Below are 14,916 nucleotides of genomic sequence, written 5' to 3'. Positions count from 1 at the left end.
AATCCAGTTTCTACAAAACTATTGTAGCTGATCTCTTGAGGAACGAAACCACAGTAACAAAATCTGATTTTCCAAACAGAGATTATGATTTAACCATGAAAACATTTGAATATGAAATATTTTTACTCTACCCACAGAAAAAGAATTTTTTTTTCTGTGAATGTATAATTCTGGATTTTGTTGATGCATGCATAATGAAAGATTGTCTCAATCTAACGGTTGAGGTGAAAATGTAGTACCAGTGGCTGCTCATGGTTTAGACGGTTGACTTAATTTTTTGTAAGTCAGCCATTTTATCATCACATAGTTTAAACTTTTGATGATGGAGAAACCCAGATTCAGTGGAATATTTTGTAACTATGATTAATTGTATTAAATGCAGCATCGGGATCCAAAATTAAAAACTACAGATCCGAGTATATTGCTAAAAGTTTCACCACCACAGTTTTTGTGCTGTAATGTGCTTTAATTCCTAACAGCACTTTCTAAGAGATATAAAAGTTTCTGAAAACCGAAAAATGATGTGATTTCCTCTCATTACATTTAACATTTAACAGCAAAAAGCCTGTTAAATATTTAGTGCGAAGGGATTTTTCAGCACTTCTTTTCTCTGTGTTTCTTTCAGCCATTTGGAGAGCAAAGTTCAGTTGTTGGAGTCTCAGCAGAGAGGAGAGCTGGAGGACATGAGACTGGAGAAGAACCGGCTGCAGGTAAAGTTAATGAATGGAACATCTGTGTGTTATTATAGTAAAGAAACATCATTGGCAAAGGACTGTTTGGACAGGTGTCTGAGTATGTATTAAAATTAAAATTAATCATGAAAGGTCTCTCAGATGTTTATATTCTCTTAATCATGATTTTAGCATAGAGTTTGACTCAGTAGAGCCACACTTTAGAGTCGAAAAATAAAAATTTAAATGCACACATTAAAAACTGGTGAAGTAAATGTAAGTCATCCACAAACATGCAAATAACCATTTTCCTCATGTGATTTCCTTTTCAAAAAAAAGAAATATTCATGTATGAACAATAATCTCAGTTGTTAATGTTAGAATAAAAAATGTTAAATAATGCATAATATCTTAACAATAATTCGCAATAATAAAGACCAACAAATTGCTCAAAGAATACACAGACAACAATTAAACATTAATAACCTTCTGATTTCCTTCAGTCTGTTATCAGGACTCAGATGGTGGCCATAGAGTCTTTAGAGAGGCAGCTGAGAGTCGCCACTAGCAACAACACGGCTCTACAGAAGCAGCAGGCTCAGCTGATGGAGTCAGTCCACACACTCATCGACATGGTGGCCACGACTACAGGTACGTCCAGAAAAACTAAGAGATTATCTGGAAATAAGATCTTAACACTTGATATCGGTTTGCATTATGTCATGTGTTTTGCTTTCAGGGTCTCCTCCTCGGAGCCAGATGTGGAAGGACTGTGCAGATGCTTACAAAGCTGGTCATTCTGCCAGTGGTCTGTATCTCATCTACATCGGTAACAGGACAGAGCCTGTACAGGTAATCACTTGATATTCAAGAGTTCAAGCAATTTTCAGCATTTAGATGATTTTATGTGTGAAAATATCAAATATGGGTGGTTTTTTGATGCGCAGGAAGGGAGAGGTTGGGTATTGGGATAATAATAAGAAAGAACTAATATCCACTTCTGTTGGTAGGTTCTGCCATTCATATTTAGTATCTTTTTTGTAATATTTTTATTTGTTTGGGACAAATAACCAAATAAATTAGTAAACACATACATTTAGTATGTGTTTATTAACACATACATTTAGTATGTGTTTACTGAGTCAAGAACCAGGTAAAAATATTCAATTTGCTCCAATTTTCATTTTTATTTTTTAGCACATTTGTAATAATGATCAAACAATACAATGTATTTGCAGTTGTGAATGCCATGGGAGTTTGACTTAAGTCAATTTCTGTTTTGTTTTCTATTTGGATTACATTGTGTCCCTCATATGAGTCAAATTTTTTTCATTTCTCCTCCTGAAGGTTTATTGTGACATGGAGACAAATGGTGGCGGCTGGACGGTCTTCCAACGGCGTTTTAACGGCAGCGTGGATTTTCAGAGGAGCTGGAGGGAGTACAAAATGGTCAGCATGTTTTAGAATGAGTGCAGTTTTAAAAAAAAAGAAATTTTAAAAATAAACCATCAGGTGAATTCATTCACCATCACTCCTAATCTCCTTGTCCTCTTGGCCTGCTGCAGGGTTTTGGGGATGTGTCGGGGGAGCACTGGCTGGGTAATGAAGTTTTATACCTGCTAACCAGTCAGGGTCAATACTCTCTGAGAGTGGAGCTACGGGACTGGGAGGGAATCTCTGCGCACTCCCAGTATGACCGGTTTACAATGGCCAGTGAAAGACAGCAGTACAGGTGACTCACATGCACACATGCCACCCTACTGAAAGAGAAATATTTACATTATAAAAAATAAATACATTTGAATTTAACATTTCAATTCAGATTCAGTACCTTAACGTAAGCCTGTGAGGTTCCAAAATTATTTACATCTAACCCCAAGTGTATAAAACACACAACAGATACATCAAGTCAAAATAAAAAGGTATTAAAAATGTTGGCTAATTTATCACTTTTCCATATAACATTGTACTGGCTAAAATGCTTATTAGCCCTAATCAAGCATTTTTTGTTTTATTTGTGTTTTTTTTCTTTTTCTTTTTTTTTTACCAGCTGTTTGATTTTACAAAATGTGTAAGTAAAAACAAATGTTCATTGCTATTTTTCAGGAATGAACAAAGTAAATCTTTTTTATGCTAAACATTTCACAATGTCCCAAGAAAGTATATCGACATTAAATGCTAAGATTTTATGCAGCTGATAAATATCTGTGATTTTTGAGGAGTAGCTAAACACCCAGGTAAAGAAAACTAATAACTAAATTCTATGTGTCTGCTGATTAGAAGCTTTTCGTTTTTAATAAGCCAATTCAAAGTGAAGAAAACACTGAATCTGAAATACCATCTTTAATAGTCTGACCTCAGTTTAGAATTTTTCACTTGTTTTAGTATTTATAAGGATCAATGCCAGACAGAGTTTTGATGATCACTGATTTGTGCACATTAAGAATTCTGGAAAGTTCTTTCTTTCTTTTTACAATGATTGCATGTTTATTGGTAGATGAAAACAGATAATGATTTATGACAATCACTAGCAATTACAGTATTTTTATCTTAATAAGCCAAAACACAAAAATGTTATTCTGATTTTGTTTGCCAATAAATCTAAAACTTTTAATCATTCATAAAAACAGATGTAACACATTCCAGTGGCTGGATTTCTTTGAATTCTTTACATGGAAACTATCTGGTCTGTGTCACCAGCTTATTTTCTGTCAAGAAAATGTACAAACAAACTGTATCCTTAGACATACATAAAACAAAATGCAACACAACTCTGACTTAATGTGTAATAGTGCACATATAGTGCACATGTTAGGTAAGTGATTTTGAGATATTAATCAGAATTAATATATTTGAAATACTTAAAATGTAGACCACAACTAGAAAATCTATAGTTATGGCTCACCTCAAACCTATAAGTATAAAATCTTCACTTTATATAGTTTGGTATTTGAATTTAACACTCAACTAAAGACAATAGTCAAAAATAGCCATTTGATATCCTAAAAGACAGAGCAAGAGTTAAACAATTTTTGTCCAGAAGAGATAGAGGAAAAAGGTCATTTTCCTGCTGGCCAAATAAAGGTAAAGGTGTCCTCATCTGTCTCAATTGAACAAAAATAACTCGGACGGCTGCAGTTCGTCCAAAGTGCTGCTGTCATACTACTCACTAACACCGCTGAGGTGGAGCGCATTCCACCGGTTCTTAAATCACTACAACGGCTCCCCCTGTGTCAAAGGGTAGATTTTAAATTACAATTACTTCTCTTAAAAGCACTGAATGGCCTTGGGCCTAAATATATCTCTGATTTACTTCGAGATTACAAAACATTCTGATCCTTCAGATTGTCTGTGACAGCTTTAGTGAGTGCTGATGGAATCAAACTCAGTTTTTATCCTCCCTACCTGTGAAACAGTTTGAAACCAGAGAGCAGCTCAAAGTGTATGCTCATTTTGATCAGTGCTAAAACAAACATCCCAAACTCAGTGTTTCCTTACCTGCAAGCCAGATGTTCTTGCAGTCTTTGAAAGTCAGTAAAAGTGTTTTTAGGGTTGGCTTTTTTTAAGCTGCTTTATTCTCATTGATCAATCATTAATCATTAAGGAAAAAGAAGGTAAGAACTCAATGGATGAACAAGTTTTATGTCTACAGCTACCATACAATTTATATATAAATTATACTGTATTTTCTTTTTGCAGAGGAAAGTTAGTTAGTTAGTTAGTTAGTTAGTTAGTTAGTTAGTTAGTTAGTTAGTTAGTTAGTTAGTTAGTTAGTTAGTTAGTTAGTTAGTTAGTTAGTTAGTTAGTTGCCATGTGCATCTGTCATTCACTCATTCATTTTATTTTCATAATAAAATATGAGAGTTAGTTTGACAATAACCTTTAGTTCAGAGACAAAAGGACAAAACAGTAAAAAATAAACAGTAAGAATGAAAACTTAGAAAGACTTTCATACAACCTGTAGAATAGCTCATTTAAACAACTTCAATAGATTAGCAAGCAAATCAGCTTAGTGTATGTAAAGTAGAAAGGAATGCATTTAACTTTTTATGTCTGCAAAAAAAAGACAATAAGGTAAAGAAAATGAGAAATGCTTTACCTGTTCTTACATGTTTTATAAATCTTATTGTCTCTTTTCTCTCAGATTGTATCTGAGAGGTTACAGTGGTACAGCAGGAAGGCAGAGCAGCCTGATCACCCACGGTGCCGGCTTCAGCACCCGAGATCACGACAACGACAACTGCGACCACTGCAAATGTGCCTTGATGCTCACTGGAGGTAAACTTTCTTTTCTCCTTTTACTAGAGTTAACAGGTTCCAGGTCAGTAGTCATTATGTGTAAGAAACATTATCTTTTTGAAAATTGAGCTATTGACATATCAATGACAAAATAAAAAAAGTAATAGTTTTAAATTGGGTATTTCTAGGGTGGAATAGTACAGATAACAGTTTATTACATTTCCATCAAAGAGTGTATCTCTACCATAAATCAGTATAAATGTTTAAGTGCTTCAAAAGACACACCTTTTACTAGTTAAGAATCAGAATTATTGGTATTATGCCAAAAGATCTGGCCAGTCAAACATTTGTATCTGTCAATACACTTTCACCTTGACCAACCGCCAACACAAACAGCTCTTTGGGTCTCCTCAGCCTGCCCTCGATAGCTTGTAATCACAGATTAACTTAATCGTTTCGGCTGCAATCCTCCAGATCTCAAAGGAAAAGACTCCAGAACTGACCGTTAGTCAGTGAGTCATTTCAAATCACAGCACTTTATAGAGAAAGACAAAGTAAAATAAAAAAGAGTGACTGAGATGGAAAGAGCAAAGAAAAGTAAATGAAAAAAAGACAAACAGAGCTCCATCATCAGTCCCCTCAGGCAAAAAATACATTTGTGCCCAATTTGAAAATAATGAGTACTCTTTGTGAAAACAAAACAAAAGAAAAACATGCTGTTTTTAAAAATTTCAGTGTAATTTCAGACACGTGTCACAAGGTAAAGTAAAAGCCTCTCTGGATCAGCCAAAATTTGCCTGACTTTTTAAAAAGTTTATTTTCTTTTTATTTGCAACTCTATATTGATTGTATAAAAGTTGATTTAATTCCATGTTTTAAGCTCCTAGCTATTCTGTAAGGCATTTGTTAACTCTTTGCTTTAGAAATGCAAAGAGACAAGTAATGTGGCTTTAGGGATGCATTATGTAGCATCAAAAACTTGTATTGTCTGGTTTCTTTAAACTTTGTTGCAGCTTTTCTTTAATAAATTCAAGTGGGGCTTATGCAGTTGTTTGAACTTTACCAGGCCTGAATGGAAAACAGAAAGCAGAACACTTGATTAAAGATCTGTTTTTTAAACATTCAGTTTAAAAGAAAAGCTTTGTGAAATTGAATCACTGGGGTGAAACAAGGACAGCAATGTAAACAGAGGAAGACAGAAAGATTCAATATTTGTAAAAAGTGATGCAAGAGTAAAGTTTTTCAGCTCGTACCCATTGATTCAAGATTTTATTTTACACTAAGAGATTAGAGCCATTATTAAAGTACTTCATTCAATAAACCTTTGAGATGGAGCCATTTAATAAACCAAAGCCAGACAAAGCTTTTATGGGGTCCTTAAGGAGAAAATGGTTTAGGCCCCCAAGCAGCACATAATAATGCCATAGGCACGCTCTGGATTTAACCACTCACATCCGTGTTAATGGACCATTGCAACTCCTGAGCTGCTTTCTAACCTAAAATTATTATGAAGACAGACATGTAGGCCCCTGCAAATATTCCAAACCAAAATTATGTTAGGGCTGAAGCAACAGTATTCATGTTGTATTTGGCCAAAGTGCTGCACGTGGACCGGCAGATTCCAGTGCCCAGCAGAACGTTTCAGCTAAAAGAACCACAATGAAACAAATAAAGTCCTCTCCTAATAAAAACAACAATTCAGTCGAACTGAATTCCCTCAGTCTTAGGCATTTGTGCTTGGATTGATTGGTGCCCATAAATTATGCTTGGCAATTTATGCTGCCAAGCATAAATTACTCTTAATTGCTACTAACTAGACTTTGTTAGAAGTAATCATTAGGGCACGGTGGTCCTCAATGAAAAAATAAAATTGTCCTTCTCTCCTAATCTCTATTTTTTTCTGTTTTATGCCATCAAAATTAGAATCTTTGCAAAAATCTTTCTTCTTTCTCTTTGTACCTAATTCTCTTTATCATCGTGCTCTTTCTCCATGCAGGTTGGTGGTTTGATGCCTGTGGCTTCTCCAACCTTAATGGGATCTACTACACAGTTGGGCACAACATCAGGAAGCTCAACGGCATTAAGTGGCACCACTTCAGAGGCCCCAGCTACTCCCTGCGTTCCACTTCAATGATGGTCCGACCCTACGACTTCTGAGAAGACCCCTCCACACCCAAGACTCCTGATGTTTGGCAACAACCGTACAAGCATATGTCTAGATTCTACAAAAAATACAAAACAACGTTTCTTATAGTGTTTAACTTGCAACAAAGCATCTCAGCTTCTGCCGCATGATGCAAACCTGGTGCCTCCTGGGGATCTGATTAAGTACGGTTTATGACCAACAATTGATCCACCATAAAAGCTCTGCAGCCTAAGCTTTCAACTCACAAGCTCTAGACCTATGAGAGATAAAAACGTGACTGTGTCAAGATCATGTCAATTTATTTGAGATCTTGTTTTAGATGTTATAAGAGCAGGACATGTTTGTATGTTGTCTTTGAAGCAACAAGTGTTTGTCTACATTCCCAAAGACATGAACTGTGATAAATAAGATATTTAGTGCTAAGAGAAAAATTGGCATCAGTCTTTTACATCTGACACTTATAAGACAGGTTGGACTGTTTGTTGGATTTCAGATTTAGAAAGAGATTTTCAGTGTCCATGTACTCAAATTAACCATGTGTGAAAGGTTTGGGGAAGAGAGAATAACATCTTTCAGAATCTTGGTTGCTTGTTCCATGGTTTCTGAGCAACACTTTATATAGAAACTATGTACCTCATTAATTTGATCAAAATTCTTCCTTAGTCTATAATGAATCCAGAGACAGCATGTACCTTGTAAATTATGAGCTTTTAAATGTTATTGAAGAGCTCGGCTGCTAATTTATGTACCGCCTGGGGTCAGTCAGTTGAGTTTTTAAGAGATGCCAATTAAAGAATCACTGCAATAATGATGGTTAAAAGAGAGGATATAAAATTTTTAGGATTTTTTAAGAGATTGGGACGATGTATTTTCATCACTGACACTTAAACAATTTGTTGTGTATATGTCAAAATGCTAGGAGAACTGTTTGTAATAGACAATGTGGTCCAACATCATGTTTGTTATCTACAAATGCATCTAAAAAAAAATAGAATATCATCAAAAGTTAATTTATTTGTGTAAGTTAATTCAAAAAGTAAAACCTTTTTTTCTGTGAATTTTGTGATTACAGCTTAGAGCTAATGGAAATCTAAACGTTTTCCTCAACATCCTGCAAGTAAAGTAATTCGATGTTGTAACCTTTTTGAGCATAGGTTGACTTAGTATATCCATAAAACACAACCACACTGAAAGGATTAAGGTCTCATTTAACAAAATTTCACCAATTATTATTATTTTTTTTAGTTTAATTTTTTTCCTCTCATCTGTTTATAAAACCCCAAAACAATAACTATTGAACATATCATTGTGACTGTCTTGTCACAGTAGCATTCACTCCAACACACACTTTTAACATGGTCTCTGTACCTGATGTTTCTCTGAATTTACATGCCCTATGTATGTATGTGCATTCATGTCTAATGAATTGTTCCCAAAGTCTTGAACCTGATAATCCTCTCTGGGCTGTGGCTTATCCCCATTGCTTGTGCAATTTCTTTGACCTCATCTTTTTCCACACTTACTATTATGTTGTTAAAAAGACAGTGTGAACACTCAGCTTCTTTAGCTATGACCTTTTGTGGCTCACCGTCAGTGAATGTCTGGTGAACATGAAAGGAAAAGCAAAAATGTGGTTTTAAAGTTACATTTCTGTATTTAAAATCCTTTTTTTTATTTGGTCCTTTGCATCTTTTTTAAATTTAGTTTTAAATTTTCATTAGATGGAAGCCATAATCATTAAATTAATACTTGACATATATTACTCGGTCTGCAATAGATCTATTTAATATATGAGTTTCACTTTTGAAATTAACAAATTAACTTTTCAATGATATTATACTTAACTGAGATGCATCTGTACATGCTAAAAGGTTTGTCATCTCTTGAGAAAATAATGTGCTGGCAAATGCTGTTAGACTGTATTGGATTTTGTCAAATTGTCTTTAAATGTATTAAAAGAGAAACTTTTCATAAAATCAAGGAGCATCTTGCAGCAAAAGAAATGACTAATGGACGAAAAAAGATGTGAACAGCGGCATGAATCCGTGGCATTTTCTGCAAGTGATTGTGTCTACAGTAAAAGTACACATTTATTGGCACCAGAGAGTTGTGGACAAAGTGTACAAAAATACTGACAAGAAGACTTGAGGCATGAGGGAAGTTAATAGCTTAACACATCAGTAACAAAGAAAATGAGTCACAGTAATGAGGGGAGAGGAGAAGCTCAAGTGGATCAAGCAGATCTGATGCCAGAACTTCAGGAGGATGCAACAGATGATCATCCAGCAGAAGGAGGTGATTCTTCAAAGATGTTCTCATTATGTGCTCTGGTTTCTTTCAGAAGGTGGCTGGCTCTTATTGCCCTGGAAATAGAGCCAAATGAAAATCAGCAGGACTAAAGGGGGAGTGTGTTGCTGCTCTTAAGACTCAAACAAAAATTGCAGAGAGCTGCTTCTGAGATGCCAAAAACACACTGATGGACAAATAGCAGTGCATCTCAAACTTTGATCATCGTGTACAGTTCCTGCAAAGAAAAGGACTTGCAGACATATTATAAATGAATGGAAACTGATCAGTAATTAAGGGGCGGTTTAATGTAAGTCTTGCAGCTGTAAAAATGCTGAGTATTATGGTTTTCACTATTGTTCAGAAAATAAAGGCACGCAAGCTGTTTTTTTAATGCAATTATCAAGTGATATGGCAACACTTACTGGACATTGATAGAAGGAAGGAACTAATTAACTAAATGCAAACACGAGTCAAATCCAAATCAATCTTTTTCTTCTCTTGTTTTATGTTAGGTAGAAAATCTGGACAATGAAATGAGAAAAGAACAAATAAATGACAGATGTTGGGATTTGATTGCATCCAGATCCTGAAGCAAATAAATGTTGCTTTGATTATTTTCCTAATCCAAACAATCTGGACATTTTCTTGTTTCTTGTTGAAGTCTGCATTTTATTATTGCCTCTGAATTAATCTTTCATGGCACTCATTCAGAAAATAAACAAGTTGAAGAACATATTTATTCTATTCAGTGCAATGGTTTTATTAATTCTTCAATAGAGATGGGTTTTTGCTCTTTTAATCTGTACACCTCCATTACATGAGTTTGGGGCTCTATGATTAAAAAGTAAAGCAAATACCTCACAGATCATCAGTGTAAAACTGAGCAGTTCAGTGCAGTCAAGTTTTAGTAAGCATGCATTATCATTTTTAAAACTGGATGAAACTAAAAGATTGAAGCTAAAATAAAGGATTACCATACACAACAGAAACAGTAATAGGATAGGACATTTTGACCCGTGACGTAAGGTTTGGGATGAACACCTTTTAAAACACCAGCTTCTTCCCAAACATCAATTAGACTCTGCACTTTCCTTTGCAAAGAGGGGATACTGTGAATTCTTGTAGATATCAAAACATTATTTTTAAGTTTCTGTGAAGACAATATTAATACAGCTGCAGAAATATGAGCCAAAAAAAATTACATTTTGGGGATTCCTTCCTCGGTGTGAGGCCCTCTGTATGCTTACTGGTGTCTCCTTCACATGTCCCGCTAACCACGTCCTCTACAACCAACTGTTTCTAATGAGTGCTTCAAGAAAACTGGATGTGGTGCTCCTTCTGGTTCCCAATGCTGAAATGTAATGGACCTAAAAAGAACTTGTTGCTCAAATAGGAATATTTCATTTTGGTTTCATAAAGCCTCATAAAAATGTTCAGTCAGTTTGTTAGGAGGACAAATCTAAGTGCCAAAAAGAGCCACTTTACTCTGGGACAATGGAAGGTTAGTAAAAGAATGATTGACATTAGTTGGAAGAGTGGGGATTCAATATGCCTCTGGGCAAAATGATAATCCCCCTTTTGACATGAGCATGCTTATAGGTTGCATAATTTCCATGCTTGAGTTGATTTCGATAAAAACATCTGCAAAATGACTAAATTGTAGCTGAATCATATTTTCATAACCAACCCAAAATGTGCAGTATTTGGCCCAAGTGAGAATCCCAGCTGTGAGGAAAATAGTTATCATGCATCAGTGGATATGACATTTCTGCATATCTGTCTGCAGCTGACAGCTAACCAAGAGTGCAGAAGTCAACAAGTCTTATCAAGAAGACTTGATAAGACTTGATAAGACAAGGGCTTGCTCAAACAAGTTTTGATCAAGCCATTGTACACCTAAATGAAAGGTTGCAAAACCATATAAATGGAAACAATGAAAGGATAATATAAGTAATAGCTGCACTTTAAAACCACAATTATGAAAACAATTACAGAACTTAAGAATTTCATATTACTGGTATCATTGGCATGTTTTAATTATAGGCTTAAGGATGTCTTTGAACTATATATGAGTATATAGTTCAAATAAGACATGAAGGAAACTCTGTGTTTTACAATAAACAACAAAGCTTTGATCTCTATACTGTCAAGTTTGTGGCCGGAGCTGAAAGGCTGTGCATGAAAGTTTCCCTACAACTCACACTTAGTTACCCACGGTCTGTTTGAAGGAGCCTGCCAGCACTGCGTCAAACAATTAAGACAAACCTATGGAAGAATGATTGACCATTCAGTTTAAAATATAACTCTAACAACTATTAAGGTAATGTATGTAAAATTCAATATTTTGGAAAAAATTAACATGATAAAAAAATATCTCACACATGATTCCAGATCTGAGCAATTATTAATGCCCCTTTTTTTTTTATCCTAAGTGACATGAAACAGGAAGCTTAGTCTGATTTAAAATCAAGAAGTATTTTTGTTTAACGGCGTACAATATATCGGGTTTAAACTATAGGTTTTAATGGGTTAAAACAAGAATACCAGGGGAAATGCAAACACATCTATTTTAAACACAAAATAAGGTTTTAGGAAAGTAACCGCATGTATTAGAGTTGGTGTTTCTTTACGATCAATACTTCAATAGTTTGAGAGTGCCCTCTTGTGGTTCAAACTTTGTATCACAAACCTTATGTCCAGCTTATGGAGATCTGAAAAAAAGGTTAATGTTAATAAAATCCCTACAGAAAAAAAAAAGTATTGTGAAATATATAGTGAATAAGCAAGAAATTAGGTAAGTGAATTGCATTTTTATTGCACCTTTAATGACTGTCACCAAAATATAGTGTTTTACAAAGACAAATCATAAAAAAAAAATTTAAAAAAAAACGATTAAAAGGCAAGAAAATGGCCCATTTTGTAAAACAACAAAGAAACAAAACATATGGTAGACTTGGCAACAACAAAGCTTGCAAATAATATTTTATTGAATATTTAAAATACTATTATATTTACTTGTGTTTGTCCTCTTATTAACAGTAGCTCACTTTGCCTTTTAACTTTACTACTTTCTGTTCTCTCGCGGCACCGGTAGAGACTCTTCCTGATAGAGTAAAACGCCACTCTGGTGTGTTAGCGGTTTCTCTGAAGGTCGTCTGTGTTAACTGTGAGTATCTCGAAAATGTATTTATTAAATACTTTTCGTTGTTTGGAGTTTATACCAAATTGCCCTTCACAACGAGGCCAAACGTAAAGATTGTTCAGGCTTTAATTTAATTTAGCTGCTCTTTCCTCCTTGACGCGGTTGAGTTAGCCGTTAGCTTATTTTGACCTAGCTAACATTAGCGTATCTTCCATTAGCTAAGTGCTAACCAGAAAGTGCTTTGAAAATAAAACAACACTGTTTATTTGCTTACTTAGTGTTTATACATACATATCAACTAGACATTTCCTAATAACATGGGCTTGGATTGATTATAGTGAGCAAAGTCATTGTTTCTCCGCAAGCAACTATTAACACGACTCAGCGTCTCAGTCAGATCTGATGAGTTTCACTATATTTTTAAGTAATTTGATTGTAGCAGTTGTATAGCTTTTATTTTTGAGTAATTTGCTCAATATACTTGTTGAAAATTATATTAATTTCTGGTTTAAAGACGGCGTTCTAGATGTCAGTTGACATATTAAGAGTGCTGACCTGACGTAGCAACAGTGCTTCATGGCGATCTGCCTAAAGTTAACATATTTGATAATCACTTCGTTTTTAAAAGCTAATTTCTCATCCAAAGTCAATATTCAGTTGCACAAATAAATTACTAAACCATGAATTATGAGGAGCTCATTCCAAGTAGCGTGTGACATTACTTTGTTCTATCAATACCTAAACATTATCATCCGGTGTTGTGTGTGTATGTGTACTTATAAAATATCAGATGATTATTTGTAGATATGTATTTATATGAAACATGTTATGAGAAGAATAAGGCATACTATGTCTGTTTGTAAAGTTAACATGTTACTTTCTGTGTTTGTTTTTTCTTTCTTCTAGCTGGTTAAACATGTCGCTGCCAAAGCCGGTAATGAGGGGCTTGTTGGCGAAGCGCCTCAGGTTCCATCTGCCCATCGCGTTTGGAGTTGCAATAACAACAGCTCTAATGTACAAGGTGGGAACAGGGGACATGTAAAACCCAACTTTGACTAGTACTGTAATGCAAACTATAATAAGAACAATTCAAAATGTTCCATATGCACATACAGCGTCTCTTAAAAGGAGACAAATATTTCTCTATATTTGGTGAGTTCAAGCCCTACACAGAAACCAAACCTGGAATCATAAAAGCATATGAACTCAAAAGGTTCATAAAGCATTCATTTATGAGTTAACATTTGGTAAACATAGTAAAGGTTGTTTCATGTTTTTAAACTAAAAGCAAATTTTCATTCATTTAAAAAATTTAAGCTGAGTAATTGGGAATGCTTTTTTGTGCGTGAGAATGTGTCTGTTTCAACCATACAAATAATTTTTATAAACAAACAGCGGGAATAATCAGCAGCAATAACTTACATTTTTAAACGTATATAATTGCAAATCATTAGATATAACATGTTTATAGCAGAAAAAATAACATTAACATTTTCTTAAAATGTGCAGCATTTTTTTTGTGAGAACCCAGTAGATGGAAAAGTTTGTAGATTTACTATGAGCATAAAACTTGTTATTTGTGACCATGGGACTTGCAGTTGAGTTGTAGCAGTACAAGTTTGCTGTCTGTGCAATGTGATCTTTTTCTTTTGGCTCAGTAGGGAGCAGTTTGATGGAACCTTTGTGTTGGACACATTGTCTGTCACAGTATTACGTCTGTAACCCCTTTGACTTTGTAGCATTAAATCTCAAAATTAGTCTTGCAACAAAAGAAAATGTTACAACTTGCAAAACATTTATTAAAGTTATTTTGCATGTGTTTGCTCTGCAAAATATTTAATTATTAAATAAATATGAATATTATTTATAATATTATAAAATAGTATAGAAGTTTAGGTCTTACATGTTGAATTAAATTGTGCATTGTATTTTCTGCCTAACAAATGTCTTATTGTAGCAGATGTTTAGCCTAAATCCTGCACTTTACCTTCCAGTTCTCAGGGTTTATTTCCCTGATTAGATTATATAGAAACAAAATTGAAATTCTCTGTTTGCTACAGTTTGGAGTGACTGAACCCAGAAAGAAGGCATATGCTAATTTCTACAAGCATTATGATGCTGTCAAAGAGTTCAACGCCATGAGAGAAGCAGGGATCTTTGAGAGTGTGCGTCCTGCTGGAAAGTAATACATATGTAAGTCTTGATATTGAAAAGGAATCGTATGCCTTGTACCACAAGCAATATGCTGGTACAAAATTCTCGTAATTGAAACTAGCTGTATCTAATAGTTGTGAATATCCTTCTTCCAGCTTCACCGTCCCGTCATTCATTCCTGGCCTGAAGATGGTTTCCCTTTGATGCTTACTGATTACATATGAACACTGTTCTGCTGTTTGTTCCTCAAAATAAACTATTCTATTAATGAAATG

At 34.7% G+C, this 14,916-nt stretch overlaps 2 protein-coding genes across 2 annotated transcripts in view; both read left to right on the top strand.

Annotated features, from left to right (window-relative positions):
• LOC116711152 (angiopoietin-1) overlaps positions 1-10,080 on the top strand; it is a 70,117-nt gene extending 60,037 nt beyond the window's left edge. Inside the window, 7 exon segments of the mRNA XM_075074319.1 lie at positions 636-710; positions 1,175-1,322; positions 1,411-1,523; positions 2,019-2,120; positions 2,237-2,403; positions 4,816-4,949; positions 6,907-10,080. Of these exon segments, the coding sequence (XP_074930420.1) occupies positions 636-710; positions 1,175-1,322; positions 1,411-1,523; positions 2,019-2,120; positions 2,237-2,403; positions 4,816-4,949; positions 6,907-7,067 (900 nt within the window). The 3' untranslated portion in view covers positions 7,068-10,080.
• A 2,318-nt stretch (positions 10,081-12,398) lies between these two features.
• On the top strand, positions 12,399-14,914 carry LOC116710624 (cytochrome c oxidase subunit 6C-1-like). Its single transcript, XM_032549767.1, has 4 exons — positions 12,399-12,511; positions 13,394-13,508; positions 14,548-14,680; positions 14,797-14,914. Exons 2-3 carry the CDS (start codon positions 13,404-13,406, stop codon positions 14,671-14,673), a joined length of 231 nt encoding a protein of 76 aa, XP_032405658.1. The 5' UTR covers positions 12,399-12,511; positions 13,394-13,403; the 3' UTR covers positions 14,674-14,680; positions 14,797-14,914.
• Positions 14,915-14,916: the final 2 nt, after the last annotated feature.

Source organism: Xiphophorus hellerii, chromosome 20 (genome assembly GCF_003331165.1).
Source record: "Xiphophorus hellerii strain 12219 chromosome 20, Xiphophorus_hellerii-4.1, whole genome shotgun sequence".
NCBI classification, from domain to species: domain Eukaryota; kingdom Metazoa; phylum Chordata; class Actinopteri; order Cyprinodontiformes; family Poeciliidae; genus Xiphophorus; species Xiphophorus hellerii.
Note: the sequence above shows the minus strand (reverse complement) of the source record. Positions and strands in the feature narration are given on the sequence as shown.

Bases quoted from the DNA above. Each gene is read 5' to 3' on its own strand.
- LOC116710624 (XM_032549767.1), top strand. From the start codon at position 13,404: ATGTCGCTGCCAAAGCCGGTAATGAGGGGCTTGTTGGCGAAGCGCCTC. The intron at 13,509-14,547 runs GTGGGAACAGGG...TGTTTGCTACAG, and splicing joins CAACAGCTCTAATGTACAAG to TTTGGAGTGACTGAACCCAG.